Source organism: Magallana gigas, chromosome 1 (genome assembly GCF_963853765.1).
Source record: "Magallana gigas chromosome 1, xbMagGiga1.1, whole genome shotgun sequence".
NCBI classification, from domain to species: Eukaryota; Metazoa; Mollusca; class Bivalvia; order Ostreida; family Ostreidae; genus Magallana; species Magallana gigas.
This window is the reverse complement of record NC_088853.1, coordinates 18,448,755-18,469,595: the sequence shown is the minus strand read 5'-3', so window position 1 is coordinate 18,469,595 and position 20,841 is coordinate 18,448,755. Positions and strand designations below refer to the sequence as shown.

Here is a 20,841-nt window from a genome sequence, read left to right as displayed (position 1 = left end):
TAAACACTGGGTTGCTTAATAAAATCATAGCCATGCTTGATGCTTGTGGTGTGCAATACCATGTTTTAAAAAAGAATAATGGGTGTCTGTTTTGCATTAAAACTTAGTATATCGAGCCATTTTCAAGGAACATTCTGCATAAAATGGTAAAGTCTGTTTCACTATTGATGTTATTACTAGGTCAGGCGCGGATCGAAAATTAATCCTCAGGAGGGATCTCTTTTAAGCATGTTAGTTGTTGCAACAGCAGACAAAAACTTATTTTTGTATAGTCACATTTATTTCTAGAACACATTCAATTCACCAATTAATGAAGATAAAGTTTAAAATCAATAAACCTCTAGATTTTATATTTGACTACAAGAACGTAAATACTGTGAAATAGATTTTATACACGAGGTACGATTTTTTCTGCGAAACTGAAAGGGTCAAATAAAACCACGTGGTCTAAAATTTGAATGACAATAACATTCGCAGGGGTGTGTAAAATGATTCCCTTTCTTTTTGTGTTGAATTGGCATATGTATTCATTGGCTTTTTTAAACATTTATTGTACAGAGAGAGAGAGAGAGAGAGAGAGAGAGAGAGAGAGAGAGAGAGAGAGAGAGAGAGAGAGAGATGTATTAGAGATATTATAAATTTCTGCAGTAACTATTCTCATGAACACATTTTAAAGTGACCTGCCTTGTGAATTAAAAAAAAAATCATATTTTGCATATTATTGTTTGTGCATTTTCCGTTATTTTCAATTAAAATTTACCATTTCATAATTCATTGCATAGTTGTACTTTGTACATGGAAATTCAACAGGATAAAATACATGCACACATATAGTTGCAGTGATTTTATAGAGTCTGTTCACATTCACAATGTTATGTTTGAGTTTTCTCACATATAAACACCCAAACGAATTTTGTAAATAAAATGTGAGAGATCAATGAAGTTGAATATTTTTTAACTAGTCTACTGCAGAAAACATGAAAGTAATAAATATTTTGTATAGTAATAATTATATACTAGTATCATACAGGAGAAAACATTATGACTTTATGTACATGAAATTTACCGGTAGGTTTTTTTTTATAAAATGAAATGTTGACATGTTCGACAATAGTCTGACTAGTAACTTTGAATCTTGGGCTAGTAACTTTGTGGCCAAATTTTGTAATTGCACACCCCTGACATTGCTATAAGTACATGTAATTCCAAAGCTGTATGTCTAATATTCTATTGTACTATTTCAGTGATATGTTACACAGATGACATACTTTTCACATGCTACACTTGATGCAGTTACACATCACTATCATGAAGTTGTCATTCATCATATTATTAGAATAAAGATGATGTCATAAAAGGGTTTTTTTCTCCTTCAGAACTTTACAATTTTGTGGTTCGTAAACCTAAAAATAAGAAAATTGTGGGTCAAAAGAGATTTTTATTTTTATTTTATTTCCTCCTCCTACGGAACTTTATCATTTTGTTGTTTGTAAACCTAAAAATAAAAAAATGCTGGCCCTAGTAGTAATTTTAAAAAAAATATCAAAATAATTTTTGAATAAAATTTGAATATTTTTCATTTTCTTTATAGTTTACAGAGCTCTTTATCTATGAGAAGATTAATATAGCCTATAAATGGCCATTGTCATGCAACCTTCTTAATTTTGTATCAACTCTTTGTCAAGTTGGAGCTAGATTATCTATGGTTTTCACAGATCCTTCATTTCCTGTAAAACATTATTTGTAATTGTTACTAAAAGATAGCTTTCTGGTTGTAATTGGAGTGGATTTGATTATTTGTAAATTAACTGGAATAAATGATGTCTTTTGTATGTGTGTTTATTTTTTATTTTAATTTTAAAAGAGACGAAAGAATTCTGTTAGCTTATCTGATGTACAGTGCGTGAGCATTTTCAATCACCTGACTCTCTCTCTCTCTCTCTCTCTCTGGGTTACACGTACCTCTATACATTCAAAGTTGAGCCAATATCATAGATCAAGGCATCTTTGGCAAATTACAGCCAGCTTTATAAGTAAAGGGCTTATAAAGTTGAAATGAATCCATAATGAAATCATTAAAAAAGACATTTTTAAAAAAGCTATTTTTTTTAATTACTAAAACAAGGGATATTAAAAATTTTACAGAAGCTTCTCTAATTTTTTTTTATATTCAAATATTTTTTCACTTAAATCCCTGATCCACCAAAAATTTGGCCCCAAGTGGAGTGAAAATGTTGAAATATATAATTTTATTTGGAAAAAAAAATGAATGAATTTATCGAAGAATAATATGATGGCTACAATTTTTTTTAAGGAATGTAAACGTTTAAAAAGAGGAGGCAGCAACATGTATTTAGATTCCTTAGAATACAACTTTTTTGTTAAAACAAGACAACAAACACCGATTTCTGCATCTTAAATTTCTTAACACATGGTGTATGTTATTACATGTATGCTAATCGTTATGATTTTTGATTGAATATTTTTAGGGCTTGAGCCTTGTAGGTATAAAATTGAAAAAATAACCAGTGATGCTTTGTTGATGCATACATCTGTATGTGTGTTTTGTTGGGGGGGGGGGGGGGTCACTCTATACAAAAGCGAGATACTGTTTATACTGTCACATAAGTGTAAGTTATGGCCTCTTGGACAGACATCCTCCTAAGATTTACACCTCCACCTGATGCCTTTATTACGGAGTGTTGGTCCACTGAGAGTAAGCTGACCCACTGAAATATGGAGTACATGTATATCACTCTCGTAAAAACGCTGGCCGAGATTTTTTTTCGCAAATCTCCCAATGCGGCCAGACGCCATATAAATCACCTGCTAAATTGGAATTCTGTCATATCACTGAGGCACGGTGTCAACGAGGAGGGTGTCAAGATTTGTTATTGAAGCAAGAATCCATTTCTTAGCCTTGTAACAAGGGCTGCCCCCCCCCCTTTTCTCGCAGCAAACTTTCTATTAAAGGCTAAGCTATATATGCTATGATTTACGTCAATTTTGAATGACAGTGAAAACGCATGTGTTTGTCTACTTATAAAAGTTATCCTTAATCTGTAAATTACAAGGGTGAATTCCATCTCGTTACAAAGATATAGATTTTTAATTGTTTATTTTCCTGCCAGGAAAATATACCTTTTCATGAATATTGATGAAGGAAGAGCAAACCGACCTCATTGCGCATGTCCGCGGAGAACTAGGTGGTCGTTATTGTTTGCCTAATTAAATATCCAATTTGATTTTTAATATGCTTAACAGTTGTTAATTTGAAATACATACATGTATAATGAGTAAAATACGCTTGCCATTTACGATACCCTTACTTCTGCATTAACACTTATAGGATCTATAAATAGCACATAGGGGAAAAACACAGGTCTACGTCATTTTTTTAAAGGAAGTATTGATATCTACTCACAGGCTTGTATTTTTTTCTTTTGTTTGTACTCGTATATCTGACAAATTTATGCTTTACTGAAAATATCCTTTCCTTTGTGAAACTATCACAATTATGAAGATGTTGACCCTTCACCAGTTTTGGTATGATAGGCTAAATTTAGCTGTCGATATCACGTGATAGATTGATATTCACGAGGAGGCATTACTTTACTGGCAGGAAAATAAATATTTTTTATTGTTTAATATTTGATATATTTGTTACTTGATCGAATTGAGCATTATAATTAACAGAATAAAGGTAACTTTTATTAGTAATCAAACACATACATTTTCCCCTTTATTCAAAATTGACGCAAATTATAGCGTGTATAGCTTTAAAATTTACACATTAAAAAGTAAACATAAATGGTAAAATTGAATTGAAAAGAATGAATTTAACAGTGAAATTGATATAATATGAAGTTATGACACCCCTCCCTCTTTTCATGATTTTGAGAAATTGCCAATTGTTATGTTAAGATATTTTGGAATCAGATGAGTTTGCGCCCCCTCCCCCAACTATCAAAAGATGCTGCGTGCCTGCATATATATACCCCCCTGGAAAATTAAATAATGTTAATGGCTGAAAATCTAATCGAATAATTAAAAGCAGTGCAGTTGATTAAAAATGGCAAGGAACTTGTAAAAGGCGGGAAAGAGGAATGCAGAATTTCTAGATGTACATGTAATGGGTTAGTTATTTTTTTTCTGTCCCATATTAATCGTGTAAGGTTATTACAAGGGTTGGATGTCGTTATGTGAACCTGTTAATTTTCATCTGGGTGTACTGAAGAATAGTAAACAGTATACAGTGTCCTCAAAAATGTTACTGGACACATTAACAGGTTCACACAACGTATATATCCAATCCTTGCAATGACTTTTCACGGTTGAATCCGGTGAAGGTTTTTTAGGGGGTGGAGTAAAAGGAAAAGGATATCTTTAATCTTTGTTACAAATTGCTTCTCAGACGAAAGAAATTAATTTAAACATGTGATTAAATTGTTCATACATTTTCAAGGGCGAAATAATAAATTATTTTTCCATTCTTTAATGCAGGTGTGTAATAAAATTATAACAGCGACATTTTTCATCACGCAGGGATACAGAAAAAATGTTAAAGAGAGAGTGGGGGGGGGGGGGGGGGTCCGAGAATTATTTTCAATAATTTACTATGTAAATACCAGAAATTTAATATTATATTCTAGTGTGTGTTTGGGAGGGGGGGGGGAGGGGGGCTCACACTAGATCGGTGCATGCTGATGTATAAAACTAAATACATTATGTACATGTACCATTTAATAGGTATTTTGTCTACCTGATACATGTGTCAAGATGGTAGTCATGGTACTTATTATAGGGAAACGCAATTTTAATTGATATTAGAGAATCAGATACCAAAATGGGCATTTTTCTCAGTATTCTAATCAAAGTCAAGAAAGTACTGATAGGAAGTTTCAAACTGAGAAGACATCCGATTATAGCTTTCAGTCTCTGTGAAGGATTTTTAAAATTTAAAGTAAATTAGTAAATTAAGAGTGATCTGTAGCACAAGGTATTTCATAATCAATAAAAGAACAACTTTCTGTTTAAATTTACAGAATTGTATCATTGACAAGTTATTATTTTTTTTTTTATCTCAGATGTTCTTATGCCAACAGAAAAAAAATACACCAGCGGGCAAGAACTCTTATATAACGCATAAAATGATTGAATAATTAAAAACAATTTGATTTATTGTAAAACTGACTTTTATGAATATATAGCAAAATAAACGCCGATAATTTCAAAGCAATGTAATCGATTTAAAAAATGGCAAGGAACTTAATTGCATTGTACGAGGCGGTAAACAGGAATGCAGAATCGGCGTGGCCTTGGAATTTAGGCAGTTGGAGCAAGTGTTAGGGAATAAAAGTAAATATTTATGTTGACATTCTTGTTCTAGACAGAAAGGTGCGCATCCAGCCGTAGAAGTTTAACTGGTGAGCGGGCTTCTTTTTCAGGAGCGTTTGAGAAATGAAGGTGAAAGTTTTATGGGGAACAGCTTTGTCATCTAATTCATATCTAACCTTCGCCACTCAAAACAGCGGCTATATTTAGACATCAAAAACAAGGTTCGCTCTTTCTCTGGTTAAACATACTTTATATATCCTTGTATAAAAGTTTCAAGAAACAATTTTCATAATAAATTACAGGCATACAAAGAAAGTATAACAAATCTAGGTAACTAATAGAAACGTCATCATCACATTTCAACTTGTCATTTCTTGCCGTAAGATTTTCAGTGTCTGTGCATTAACTGATCATGTATACTTGTATGGCCTTAATTTTGATGATTATAAATGTTTAAAAATACAAAGAATTGGTAAAATGGAAATGTCTGTTTTTTGTGACATGAGGGAGTATTTTTTAGAAAGTGCAAGAAGTTAGTAAGTTGATAATGAGAATGTGGGATAATGAAATTAAGCAAAAATGAAATTAAACCAAAGGCTTTCATAGTATCTTTTTTCGTGTGTTGTATATACATTTTAAGAAGAGAAAATAATTATGTACATGCTAAATTGTTTGTGAGTTTTAAAATTTTCTCGTTGCAGCTATTTGCTCTTCTATAGATCTAACGCAAAATATAAAAGTTTTTACCCAATCACAATCTCTGTTTATCACACGTGATATAATTTAAAGCGCTTCTATCCCTCTCACGCGAGTTCAATAAATTAAACTAAACACAAAACTCTTTTTTCGTGAGCTTCTCTAACTAAAATAACAATATGTTCATTCTCCATGCGTGATCACTTCTTTTTACCAAATACTTCAGATATACTGAACCCTTTACGGTGAGCATTACTAAATTCTTTGTATTGTATCGTGTTTTCGATTGGCTGGCGTCTGGGATTCTGCGCCTGCGCACTGAAGCCAAACCCTTCTGTTGCAGCGGGGTTTGTTACTCCATCACCGTAGAATGAACTCTGGTAATTGTAATCCGGGGAATTCTGTTGAGCGTTGGGCTGATAGTAATCAACCTGCTGTTGTTGTTGTTGTTGTTGGTGTTGACGCGGATGTTGTTGAAAACTGTCATAGTAAGGCGCCGTCGATATTACACTTGGAACCGTTGTTGTGATTGGCTGCGGTTGATAGGGCGGCATTGTGGGATAGGGTTGTTGATAATGGGGTCGAATGTTGTAAGCCTCTGTCACTATCTGTGGATGCTGATAAACCGGCGGAGTGGCTATTCTCTCGTGACGGAATCCTTTTTTATTATCGAAATGATGGATTTTCGGAGGCACTTGTGTGGGATAGTTATTGTTATCGGGAATGAGTTTCGGGGGAACTTGAGTTGGATAATCTGTTGTTAATTTTGGTTTAGAGTTCATTCCCCTACCATTTAAATTAGAATTCTTCCCCATATTCTGTGTGGGCACATTATTTGGCTTGAGATTTTGTATCTCAAAGATTCCATGTTTTCTTACAGTATTGGGATGACTTCTTTGCGACGTTGACTGAGGTCTCTGAGCTGGTTTTGGAGGTTTTTGAATGCGGGGTTGCACCACTTGATTCAAACGCGTTTCACCTCGCCGTGCATTTCCTGTGTTTTGATGACCGACATTTTGGTGAAATCCACCCTCGTTCTGAGGTTGGTCCTGAGGGGGAGTGGGTGGTAGACGGATCCCCGGTCCAGTGTTAGATGATTGTCGAATCTCTTGCTGTCCTTGCGGTGGCGTCGGTGGAAGACGTCGGTTCTGGAATCCCTGTCTTTCTCTTTCCATTTGTTGCCTCTGAAGTCGCTCTCGTTCTTGTCTTTCTTGTTGTTGTCTGTTATTTTGTTGCTGCTGTTGCGAATTTTGTGGTGGAGTCGGAGGCAATCTATTTTGTTGTTGTTGTTGTTGCGAATTGTGTGGTGGAGTCGGAGGCAATCTATTTTGTTGCTGCTGTTGCGAATTTTGTGGTGAAGTCGGAGGCAATCTATTTTGTTGTTGTTGTTGTTGTGAATTGTGTGGTGGAGTCGGTGGCAATCTATTTTGTTGTTGTTGTCGTTGCATAGTTTGTGGCGGAGTTGGGGGCAGTCTCTTTTGTTGTTGCTGCTGTAAATTTTGTGCTTTAGTCGGGGGCAATGTCTGTCGTGGTGTTTGTCCAACACTGCCTGCAGGAGAAGGTTTAGAGACCACTGATTTTTTTTTATTTACGGTAACAGAAACTTTATCGATGTTGGTCTGTCCGGACTGAGATTTATCAACCTTCGTCACAGAGATGTTTGCAAGAACCTCTGTCGTTGAATTTGAAGCATTTGTATTTATAGCAACAGGAGCACTAGTATTTGCGTTCATTGTGGTATTAGAGACAGGCGTAGTCGTGTTGGTTTGTGGTGCTACTGGGATTGGATTGGGTGAAGTTGGTGCAGCGGTCGTGGTTGTGGTAGATGGTTCGTGAACGAGAAGTTTCACCAGATTCATCAGTTTTGCGAGTGTTTTTGCAGAATGTCGCACAGGAGATGGTGTGGTTATCGGCATGGGCGGAGTAGTAGTGAGCTGAATCATGTCAAATATTCGGAAATCATACAGACTCTGAGTTGTTGGAGGTTTATGTGACGTGAAAGAATCATGTAGGACTTTAGCAATTTTGGACGCCACGGTTTTCACGGGTTTCGTCGTTTTGGCAGACGAATGTCGAATCATATCCACAAGGTTAATTATACCTCGCGCAACTGACATAGGAATATTGCCTACCGAATCATGGAAACCTTGGTAAAACCTAGGCGCAGAGTTCTTGATGGACATAAACACGTCATACGGAATGTTCGGCATCCAGTATTGAATTCCATGAAGTACATTAGATGGAATTCGTGAAAGCGAAAACTGCAAGTGGTGCATCAATTCGTAAGCTTGGTGAGACACAGCGTCAAATAAAGATGGATCCCGGAAGTGCTTCATGTCCATCACGTTTGTTCCAAGTCCGATCGTTGTGTCAATGTATCCGGGCTGAGAAGCAGTAAAGAACATTTCTTCAGGTTCCTCTGGCGGTGGTGCTGGTCTGTTGTAGCTTGCCTGAACATTGTGTTGGGCGGCTCCTCCACTTGCAGTGACACCGTGGACCAAATAATCCAAAGGATGGTGAATATTCATTCCGTTTCTGTCGGCGGGACTGTCCAAGGATTGTCCATTTACTTCTATTTCCTCTGGAATGTCCGTAGTGTTAAGACGATCTTTCCTGTCCATTTTATGCAATGATTCGTTCTTTCGGGTTCCATATCCCATTCCGAAAGCTGTTGCAGGGGTGACTGGACGAGTTCCCATGTTATTGTGACCGTGTACACCGTGTACATAACTGTCCAGTGGATGAGGTGTTCCAACTCCGTTTCGATCAGCAGGACTATCTAGAGACATTCCGTTAACTTCAATCTCCTCAGGAATATCCGTTGTGTTCAGTCTATCGGTTCTATCCATACTTCGCAGAGTGGCGTTCTTGGAATTTCTATACTGAGGCAACACTTCAGGATCATACGTTGGTTTAACGACGTAGGATTTGTTAGCGACTACCCTAACAACAGCTGGAGACGAGTTTTTGACAGTTCCGCTTACTGACGGTGAGAGAGTGACCCCGACTGCTGACCTATTGAACGGGCTCACGGTATTAGCGGCGCGAAGGCTGATCACTTTAACTCCCCCTGGCGACCGAGAACCGTGAACCACACGCCTGATTCCATCGTTTGATTTATTGACAGCTGTGCCCTCCCGCCAGTTAAATGCAACAGCGGCTGGTTGTATGTTTGTATTGCTGGGAATAGCGAAAGAGTTGGACGGGGTAGTCTGATTAGCAGTAGGAGGGAGACTTGTTGTGTTCACACCATGACTGTTTAGAACTTGTTCAATCAATAACTGTTGAAGCAATTGATTCTGCATCTCAATCTGGGCATTGTGCTCTACTAATTGTTTGGCCTGGGATGTTAGGTTTGATATTTTCGCGCTTGGTCCTGATTTGCTGGCAAAAAGTCCAAACGAAAACGGAACCCTTGTCGGTGTCTGTGGGTTTTGGGCCCTTCGGACTCCATTTGCTAAGTTTGTTTCGAACGCTGACATTTGAACCTGTCCGCTTGGTATTGCTTGCTGTTGTGATTGTCCAGGTGGAACAGTCTGACCTGTTGGAAACAATTGGAAAGACTGTTGAACAGGCACCAGCTGTCCGTTGATGACCTGGTATGTGTTTTGACTCGACGGTTGGAGATTGAATATTTGTCCTTGAGCATTCACAAATTGTCCTGGTGTTTGGGATGCAGATAAACCAAGGTTTTGTTGCCCTGTCATTGTTTGGGATTGGCTCGGAGAAGGATTAAAGGACATCTGTATTACAGACTGCGGTGATTGGAAAGGTCTTCCAGCGCCGTTGATAATTGTTTGTCCGTTAGTTTGAATAGCTTGTGTCATTACTGGTGCCGGTGTCGGTAAAACAGGTCTTCTGACATTCGTACTCTGCTGATTTCCAATCAATTGGAATGTGTTGGTGTTTGTCATAGGGACCTGCATCGGCTGAGCAATAGTTCCACTGGACTGAATGGCTTGCTGTTGCATCAACATATTTTGATTACCATTAAGTTGGAATGGTTGTTGATTTTGCTGAAAGGGTGAAATGACCTGCTGACCAAGGAATGATTGAATTTGTTGAGGAGCTTGTTGCACAACAACGTTTGGTGAGATTTGCGGTTGCGGTATCATACTTTGAACTGGTGCTTGTGGTGGCGTTAAACGGAATGAATTCACTTGATTGTTTACCAGTTGCTGTTGCTGGTGCAGCTGTTGCAATTGTTGAATATGTTGTTGTTGCTGTTGTAACTGTTGATGATGGTGTTGCTGATGATGCTGAATTTGCTGATGTTGCTGTTGGAGTGAAAATGTAGGTGGCTGTTGATTGACAACATTTTGTTGCGGAAACCCAAATGAAGGTTGTGGCACCACCTGTGGTTGGTGTACAACTGGTTGGGGAATTGGATTGACATTCACAGTATTCATTGGATTTGGTTGTGCTTGCGGGAAACCAGAGTTAAAGAGACTGGGGTTACCCTGTACATTTGGGACGACAACAGTATCTGGTGGTAATTGGTTGGAGGCCAAAAATTGTGATGATGGACGATTTGGTGGCTGTGATGGTGGTTGCCATTGGTCTGTCATGATTTCATGACCTCTGACATTTGAACCCACTGAAATATCATTAGAAGACTGAGAGTTTGATCGTGAAGATGTTGAAGGAGATGGATTGGAAGGGGGAGAATTGCGTCTTCTATTGAATAAACTTCCAAGTTGACCAATGGTGTCCATGACTGATCCGGAACTGGATCGAGAAGAACTTCGCGACCTTGACCTTGAAGACGACGAACTTGATCGTTGTGAATTTCCCTCGGGATCTTGAATATGAACACCGAGCCCGAGTCCAATATTTGGAATTCTTTCCTTTAGTTTATTGATAAATTGATTGATTGACGAAGGGAATAGGTCAAGGTTCCCTCTGTTGTTGAGCTGTTTATTTGCATCCGCGTTCTCCATTGGTCGGACGCGTCCATTGGTATCACTTCCGGGACGCAGGCGCCCTCTAGAGGACACTCTGTTGCTGATGTTGCGTACATTGAGTGTTCTTCTACTGTCACGTGATGACGATCTTGATCTTTGACCCTGCAAAAAATATTATCGTTGTAGAATTCCGTATTATGATTCATGATAGTGTTCATTATTTTGAGAATCATTTTTAAGGATTAGGTAAATTTTACATCAAGGATACATTGTTACTTTTATTAAAACTTACGGCTTCAAAAAATCTAACTTTTATTTTTAGATACATATGTTATAGATAGTATTATTTCGTAAAACACCTTTTTTATATTTTAGCTTTGAAATTTGAAACATTTTCTGTGTCTTTATAAAAAATTCTTCTTTTAAGGGAGATGAATAAACCGGTAAAAGACGTATTAAATCTAACAATAGCCATTCCGTTCAGCTCCTTTAAACTTATGTAGTTAAACGCATTTATTATATGATATAAAGAAGACAAAACTATGCATCTAATCAAAAATTTTAGAAATTAGCATTAAGAAATTATTGAATTACACCAGATGATAATTAAAAATTTAACCTTTCTCTTCGATTTTGTTAATGAAAATAGGGAAATACGATTGGACAATTATAAAGCAGCGAGAATACACCGCGCAACATTCCGAACCGCGTGACGCAGAAAACCGCACTCGTTATTTGGTGACCATAATAACCAGAAATTGCTCTATATATCGAGCTGACCCACTAACTGTGACCACAGTATTAGTTATCCTCATAAATGTAATCACTCCTACTTTGGGGGCAGCGGATGCGGTGGTGCTTTAAGCGGTCGCACGCACGCACGCGCACTCCAAATTTGTGGTCAGTCAGGAAAAGAAAAAAAGAAATCAGAAGAGACAAGAAAATAACGGGGTTGGTGGTCAACAAAGGAGATCTACTTTACATATACAGATATGATTTTTCTTAAATCTAAAAAAGCTTAAATCTACTTTTTACTGAAGAAAAAAGTTTCATATATATTAAAAATAGATGGTCAAACGTTCTTCAATTTTTAGTGTAAAAAAAAAAAAATAACTAGAGCAAAGCTCGTTGCAAAGCAACGAGTGGGTCTTCCGTTAATGTCGGAAGTAAAGCTGGAAGTTCCTGTAAGAAGCAAAGCTCTTAAACCAATAACAAAGGTAACTAAAATAAAAAAATGAAAGAAATCGAATTATTCCTGGTACGACTTCACAAAATACGAATGATTTTAAGTAAGACTTAACAAAAACCTTTCCGATTTCAAGAACGACTTAACAAAAAAATCCGAATGTGTTCAAGTACGACTTAGCAATTATTTTTGGTACGAGTTAATATTACTTTGAACATTACGCTATTTTTTAAACCAAGGACGCGGAATCAAAATTTCCGGAAAAATCAATTTTTAAACCCCGATATCTCTGTAATGCATCGTCCGATTTTAAAACGGATTTCAGTGTTAGATTCAGCTTAATAAGCTCTACAAAACACATATACATTTTTGATTAAATCAGAAAATTCATTTTTTCGAAAAATTTGTTTTACTTCCGGTTTCGACCGGAAGTGATAGATTTTCATTTCCAGCCTTATTACAGAGGTAAATCGATCAAATCATTACCATTGAAAATTTCAAGCCTCTATCTTAAAGCGTTTTTGAGAAAAGTCCGGGACAAAATGACTTTTTGAAATTTTTAAAAATGACGTCACGTCAAAACGGAGGTGACGTTCTCTTTAAAACTTTTACATTTTTTAGGGACGCTAACTTGCAAAAAGCTCTGAAAATTTCATCAAAATCGGTTAAAAACCTTTTGAGTTATGAGGCAAAAAAGGAGTCAGAAGAAAAGAAAAAGAATAATAATAATAATAAAAAGAAACCGAAGAATAACAAGAGGGTCTTCCGTTGGAAACGGAAGACCCTAATAATGCATCTAAAAATATCGAATTCTCGGTATTTCATAAAAAAAGTAAAGAAATCACTTGGTAACTTCTTTGTGTCATATAATCAAGTTATTAACTTTTATAAACTTGCGCCATGGAGCAAAATTATTTCTGGTTCTCTCAAATTTTAAAGCTGAATAGCTTATGTTTTATTGTATAGGGATGAAGTTAACAACCGCGACATGTAGTACATGTAGTAGTTTGAAGGTCCAAGGCGTGGGTTGTGCGTGTGTGTGTGTGTGTGTGTGGGGGGGGGGGGTTAGGATACGTTGTAGAATGATGTGGAACGGCTTAATTAATTATACCTGTACGTTTCTCTGATAATGCAATGTAATCATTGTTGTCACTAAAGATTGAGTCATGATAAATCATCAGAGCTTTTTGCAGTGAGTGGGATTTGATTGGAATATTGCAATAAGGAAGCTTTTGGGGGACAATAACAGTTTCTATAGTCATCAGTAATATGCTTATTACTCAAGGAAATTACCGTATAAGTAAAGTATATAAATAAGTTTATATTGACATTTGACGTAATATCAACAGTTTAAATATGTCTTTATTTTCATGTTCAATACCCCCTTCCCCCTTACCTACATGGAAAAAAATTAAAAACTTATAAATTGAAGAATAAGCAGAGAGAGAGAGAGAGAGAGAGAGAGAGAGAGAGAGAGAGAGAGAGAGAGAGAATAAAGGAATGGTTGTATTCATGTAAATTAATATATAATATACTTTTGCTTTTCTTTTTTAGTCTTCCATATCACAGGCTTTCGATAGATGGGCATTATCTTTTTCAGTCTAAAACTTTAAGTATGTAATAATTATGGAATTCAAATATAACATTTTACTTTAAAAGCATTTTTGTATATTTTGCAGTGCATTTTAATGCGTTTTGTAAAAACTGCATGAGGGTCAACCACCCTTTGTGGCTGTAAAAAGAAACCAATATTTCCGGAACATTTGGTCCTCGATTCGTAATGCATAGCAAGAATATTTTTATTGTCAATAAAACATATTAAAATGCTTTTAGAGGAAACATCGGTTGTCTCGGTTCAAGTTTTTTTGTGTTTTATGATAGAGTGGAAAAAGTACCATCGTGCAATTCTTCAATTAAAAGCAGGCTTGGCAAACCGCGCTATATTTTGACGAAAATAGATTTGCAAATATTGTCATAATATATATATATATATATATAATATGATCATGTTGATTTACATTTATTTGTGACCACTCAGTGTTTCTAGCGTGTTGGTCAGTATTCTTTTCACGGAATGCAGTGCTGCGCACACTAGTGACATTTGTACCATTGCGTCGATTAGTCGTAACACCCAATAAATCACGACATCGTCAAGATTTATGGCAAACATCGTCGGGCGGGCTAAATAACGAATAGAGGTGATCAGTGCAAGTAATTTGTGTGTATCGTTTTATACCTTTGTGTGTATACTTATAGCAGAATATAATATGAAAACCAACAAATATGCCTAAAACAAGAGAAGAAATATTGAAGGACAATAAAAGGTATATAAGTACTTCATATTAGTTAATAAATAAATAAAATAAACTGCATTATAAATAAATATGCACTACTTAATTATCAAATTTAAAACATTTCATATACAAAGATGTGAAAATACATGCAGAAAAATAAATTAAGAAACAAATAAATAAATATCAAATAAATTAATATCAAATAAATAAATGAATATATTGATAGACAAATAAAAAGATTAATAATTAAATATTTGATAAGCAAAATGGTATGAATTCTAAGGCCACATTTCCTTGTTATGTTGAAGATATTTTGGTGTACACATTTTTTTAAAAGTCCATTTAATCAAGCACTGAACATTGTCGGTCCTATAATACACCAGGCCGTGCAGTAAAATTAAATACTACGCGTTAACGTTTGACGATATAAAAAAATAAGCATTCAGTGGTTATATCTATATTTATTTTGATGTTATGAAATATTATGAAATATTTGTGTATCGACGCTTTAAAGCCATTTTATACACTCTTTGTCATGGATATGATTAATAAATGGAACAGCAATAAAATTCGTTATTTAGTGCTCTGTTGCGGCTAAACATATAGAGCCGTAAACTTTACCGGGAAACACTTTTTATGAAATCGAATATAGATATGATATAACGATTGATTTTAAAAAGTACATAACAAACTCGTTATGTTTGAACGTTTTATTTAATCGTACAATAATAAATCTATTTAAAACGCCTGGTAACGTTACTTGTGCTCATACGCCGTGATCAGTTTGACGTGTGTTATTGAAAAATTGAACGTCACATATTTCTAATGCAAACATAGTGGGACTAGAATTATGAGGACTTGCAATCATCCGTAAAAATAGGTGAAATCGGCCGAATAGAGTTTGAGGAATCGTGTTCACAAATTTGTGAGATCTTCCTTAGAAACGGAAAACCTTGAATTTACACCGAATGTAAATATTACTATTTATTATGATCACGTATTCCTTGCAATAATATAATAATCCGTTTGATTACTGCTCTATTCAATATAATTTAAAAACCAAATAAACTGTGGACCAAAATAGCTGATTGTGGGAGGCTCGTTTAACCCCCCCCCTCCCCCCCACCCCCTTCCCTGTCACACCTAACTTTTATACAATATACGTAAGTTTTCTCCCATGTACAAAGTCACTTTATAAAGAAGTCATTTATCTTACACAATGCATATATAACAAAAAGCGACAGTATTATTAGATATTTGACAGGGTTATAATTAATGAGTTATTGAGTTTTTTGTCCACGAAGATCCCCTGACTAATCACATGGTGTTCTGCTATATATGGTAAAGCTGGGCTTCTGTTTTTGACCATGGACCTATATAAGTAAACACCTCTTAATATGTGAGCGTAAATATAAAGAGGGGAGGTATTTTAAACTACATGCACATCAAACGAAAGTGCACTTTTTCTCGGTTTACATTAACATGTAATACTGGTTAACGGTGTATTGCGGGTAATTAACACCAGGAAGTGATAATCTGACCGACCAATCTGTAACAAATAAAAAATATTAACACGACCGAGTCATGCGCGCGCAGTATTGTCTAATGACTTGTGTGTTGTGTATGAGTAAGCATTTTTTTTTTACCCCATCCACGAATCTAAAGGAAAGGTCAGGGGTCCGGTCCCCCTGAAAATTTTAAGTTTATTAAATTTATAGTAAAGTTACCAAAAATGGCCTCAGAACCGCCCCCCCCCCCCGCCAAACACAATTGTCCCTCGGATCCCTGTGGGAAATTCTTCTGGATTCGCGCAGGTAACCCCCCCCCCCTTTCCCACCACTGACTGTTATGGCTATAAACAATGTCTCCGTTCTCTTTCCTGCATTATCAGAGTTTAACTAACGTTCTTTGATACACTTTTTATTTTGCCCGTGCTTTTTTTCCTAAAAAAAATATTATCAGAACAAATATATATATATATATATATATATATATATATATATATATATATATATATATATATATATATATATATATATATATATATATATATAAAAAGGACCCCCCCCCCCCCCGTTTTTATTATGTTTTTGTGTGTGTGTTGAACATCGCTTATTAACAAGTGCTAAATATAGTATAGTATTTACAATATATAAATATAAAATTTGAAATCTACAATTTATAGGGTAAAAAAAAATATAAATGTATATGTATGCTTTTATAAAACATCTTTCACTTATCTTTAACCATATATCAAAACTTGAAAAAAAATCAGATGCTTGCCCCAGATGTTCATACTGCAGGTATAAGAGTTCAATACAGAGCGCTCAATATATGCATTATCGTTATGGCTACTGATCATTCTAGCATAATGAATACTAGCAGCGTAAAGCCATGACCATGCGGAATCAGTATAAAAGACATCAACATGTCGCCTTTCATTATTGTGTACGGCTAGGATTACTTATAAAAAGATAAAACAGCAATAGGAGGTGATAGAATGCAGATAAAATCTTTACTTTTACATGGACCTTGTGTGTTGTTTAGGAATATGCAGTACGCACGAGAATGTGCGTTTAGCGTGTAGAATTCCACGTGCATGACAAAAAATTGTTGATGAAAAATTATGAATCTGTATATCTTGATTCTGGGATACGTAACGCTTTGTTATTAACGAACAAGGCCTTAACGGTTGTCCCTGTCTAATACCACAATGAAAAATTAATACAATTTTATTTCAGACGTTTCCAGAGAAAATTACAAGTACGTGTTGATATGTCAAGTTGACTATTCTTACGATGCAAGTATTGTTCATTACATAATTGATTGATCGTCTGCGTCGAGAAATACATTGCGCTACAATGATAAAAATTGATCATTCCAGTCAAGTTGAACATTCATGCTTTACTAAATGTACAAATTATGTTAAGTCTGCAAAATGAAAGAGGCCTAGGAGTTTCAAATATTGCAATGTTTTGAAACTGGGTTTGAATATGAAGGCTGTTGTGTTTGCATATTTCGGTGGGTTGACATGCTACATCTTGAGCTAAAAATATGTATATTAAGGTATTTGTCACTCATGTCACGGCGAGTTTCTATCTATGGTGAACATTATTGTGGTAGAATCTCCTGGTCCAGCTTTCAAGGTAAACATTTCTCATCAAACCGTCGGTTTAAGCGTGGGGGCAGTATCCATACTTAAGATACATTTACATTAAAAGCCTTTCTAGGGGCTATAAAACGTTACAGAGGGCCAGAATTGTCTCCCCCTCTGACAAATTTATTAAGGGACATGAATTAAAGTCTAAAAGCTTGTGTCAGAAACAATGTATGCCGGTCATTAATCAAGAGAGAAGAATCCTTCAAGGTAGTCGATGAACTCGCAAAACAAAAACAACAACTGTTTCTTTTGAACTTTAATTACAGGTCGAGATTAAAGAGTTTTGTGAAATATTTGAATTAACGGGTACATCATGCTAAACAGACTTTACTTTGAAAGTTTGCAAACATCGACATTGTTTATTATTGGGTTGACAACACGAAGACATGGAAAATTTCCGCTCCGTGAAAATCACTTCGACAAAAGTTAGAAAAATCAAATAGAAATTCGTCTTTGTTTTAACTTCTAATATCGGCCGTACAATGCTTTTGATAAGGGGAAAGAAAACAAAGAGGCGCGTTCGAATGGACATTTTAGTTTCAAAAGCAAAATTGTCATCAGTAGAGAATTAAATTACAGAAAATGCATTGATCTTTAGTTATTAATATTTGAAAAATAGAACGAAAATAAAAGACTACATTGTATATATATAGACGTATATAAATTTGTTTGTTCCTGGTTCCTGTTTCCATTACACTTTGCTTGATATTTTGATTTTCATAAATAAATTGATGTGCAAACACATTCATTCACTAGATTGTAAGTCAAAGAGTTCTATTTTGAAATTGCCCCATATATCGCTTCAGGTATCAATATACATGTATAACGGTAATAGGTTAACATTAAAAAATAATGAAAGGGAATTCTGCAAAGCGAATCCCAAAAAAAGAATCTGGATGATATAATTTGTTGAAAACTTTGTTTAAGGCATGTAAGAGGTGCTATGATAATTTCCTTATGGATTAGAGCCGTCCGAGTTTTTCTTTTATAAACCCAGTAAAAATATACATTTTCATTCGGGTGACAGTTGGGCACTCACTAAAGATAAATCCTGAATTGTTTCCGTATATTGATTTCAATTGTATATGTATTGTAGTATGAAACAGAGGATAATTCATTTACCCCCTAATTGTACCCCTTATACCCACCTGTCTTGTCCGGGAGCTAGGCTCCCCTCGCTGATTAGTTCGTCTAGATGCAGATGCTCTCTGTTGTGTTGCAGCACGTGCATTTTGTTGCACAGAAAATCTCCTGCTACTAGATGCAGCACGAGATGGTGCTTGTTGCTGAGGAGAGCCACGCCTGCGCTGTGGCGTCGTTCGAACTTCCGGTCTTATATTTCTTCCTCTGGTTGGATTCGCGTTTCTTGAGCCTGGTTGTGGCACATGGTTGCCGTGCACGGATTGAGGTATACATGAAATAGCCAGCACTACAATCACAGCACACAAAGTAAAAGTAACACAGTAATTCCTTGGAAAACACTCAACTCCAAAATTCTTGGCCATCTGTGTTGGAAAAAATGAGCGTTTTTTGTCGTTTGATAAATAAAAATTATTAGAAAAAGTGGGAAAATATGATCACAAAAATGCAGAAGTTTGCGGAAATGGACTCTTTTACATGGCAGTCAAGGTCCTGCTACAATCCAGATTAATCCGAAGAAATTCCGGGTATCAGTAATTCCGCCATGTCGGCTTTTCCTGGAGCCGAAAAAGAAAAAAGTGTTCAGTCGATCCAGATCCTGCAGACCGTCTCCATGTCCTCTCAGCGCGGGGCTGTTGGTCAGAGTGATTGATTGCAAAAATATCATTTACGTTGATGATTGTTTTATGTGTAATAAAACCCCGAGAAAGTCAATCGTTTGGTGTTCCCCGACGCGTGACGCTGGACTGTGGCCACTGAAGCGTGACTGTGACTGTGGTCCGTTAAGCGTGACCGCTACAACGCTGAGTGACGCACTAACGGTCATCACTATATATATCACATGTACCAGCACCGCACGAGGCAGTGTAAGACTGCACACGCGAACTGTCATGTACTTCATGCATTTAATTCTGTCAGTTGTAAGTCAACATTACCAAATAGGCATGAGGTCTTCGTAATGGTATTTCGCTCAGTAGTAAGTGAACTATGTACATCGTACGTTTCATGCATGTGGTCATCTTCAGTTAATGATATTCAAATCTTTAGCTGCTGGTTTGTTAAAAAAAATATGTATGGTAATTTTATAGTGTCATATGAGAGGAATCATAAAGATATTTACACTGATGACCGCCAGCGTAAACTACTGACCTGGCTTTGTGGCCTATACGAAGATTATATTATTGACGTACTGCAATGATAAAAGCAAAAATACAACAAAAAATCATTATTATATACGTACACAGGTAGAAATTTTATTTGCAAATGTTTTGATTTTTTTATTTATAAGAAATATGGGGAGTTCGGGATGTTAAGTACAATGTCGTTTGAAGAAGGACTTTAGGTGGTGTTCGAAATGAGTTATTTTAAAATAACTTGTGCTTGAAATTTCTGCACAACCAGAAACACTGTTCACAAATTGACAAAATATTGACCATTATTAATATGAAATATGATAGATTTCACCAATCATAAAACAACCAGACAACTAAAGGCTTAGCAACGATCAAATACAAGCAAACATGCATGTGCAATGAACTCTGTGTGCAATTTACAAAAACAGCCATCATATTTGTTATGACAGATATGTGACATAAAGAGAAATATATGCACATATATATGAGATTACTGAAATATGATTTGTTAGTTGTTGTTACATGTCAAAAACATGTACGAAAGAAATTTATTCCCATCAAACATAATATTATGTGATCGTGAGAGATATGCGTTGAGATCTCCATGGTTTTTCCGTCATTTTACTGGTATGCATATATAAATATTATGGTAAATTTTGTTTAGTTTCACGTTTTCTTGGCAGATGACCCCGCGTTGACATTGGATGAAATTATTTTAAAAAATAATCGTCACATTAAAATTTGGATTAATGAGGAACAAAAAATAAAATTAGGTCTACTTGCAATTTTATTATTTTGAGATACTAAATATAGAGATTTTAAGATAATTTTAGGTCAGTGCAGATCCAATTGGGAGGGGGCGTGATTTTTTTTCTTTAGCTAGGGGAAGGGGTCGGAGGGCTACAGTGGGAAGTCCGTTAAAAACCTCCGAAAGATCCTCAATTTTAAAGATGTTAAGAGCAAAAAGAATTAACCATGTCAACGTAGAAGA

At 35.8% G+C, this 20,841-nt stretch overlaps 1 protein-coding gene across 1 annotated transcript; it reads right to left on the bottom strand.

Annotated features, from left to right (window-relative positions):
• Positions 1-5,793: 5,793 nt before the first annotated feature.
• LOC105319906 (uncharacterized) lies at positions 5,794-19,388 on the bottom strand. The gene is made up of 2 exons (XM_011417630.4): positions 18,726-19,388; positions 5,794-11,099 (listed from the first exon to the last, which is right to left on the bottom strand). The coding sequence occupies exons 1-2, from the start codon at positions 19,080-19,082 to the stop codon at positions 6,234-6,236; spliced, it is 5,223 nt and encodes a 1,740-aa protein (XP_011415932.3). The 5' UTR covers positions 19,083-19,388; the 3' UTR covers positions 5,794-6,233.
• Positions 19,389-20,841: the final 1,453 nt, after the last annotated feature.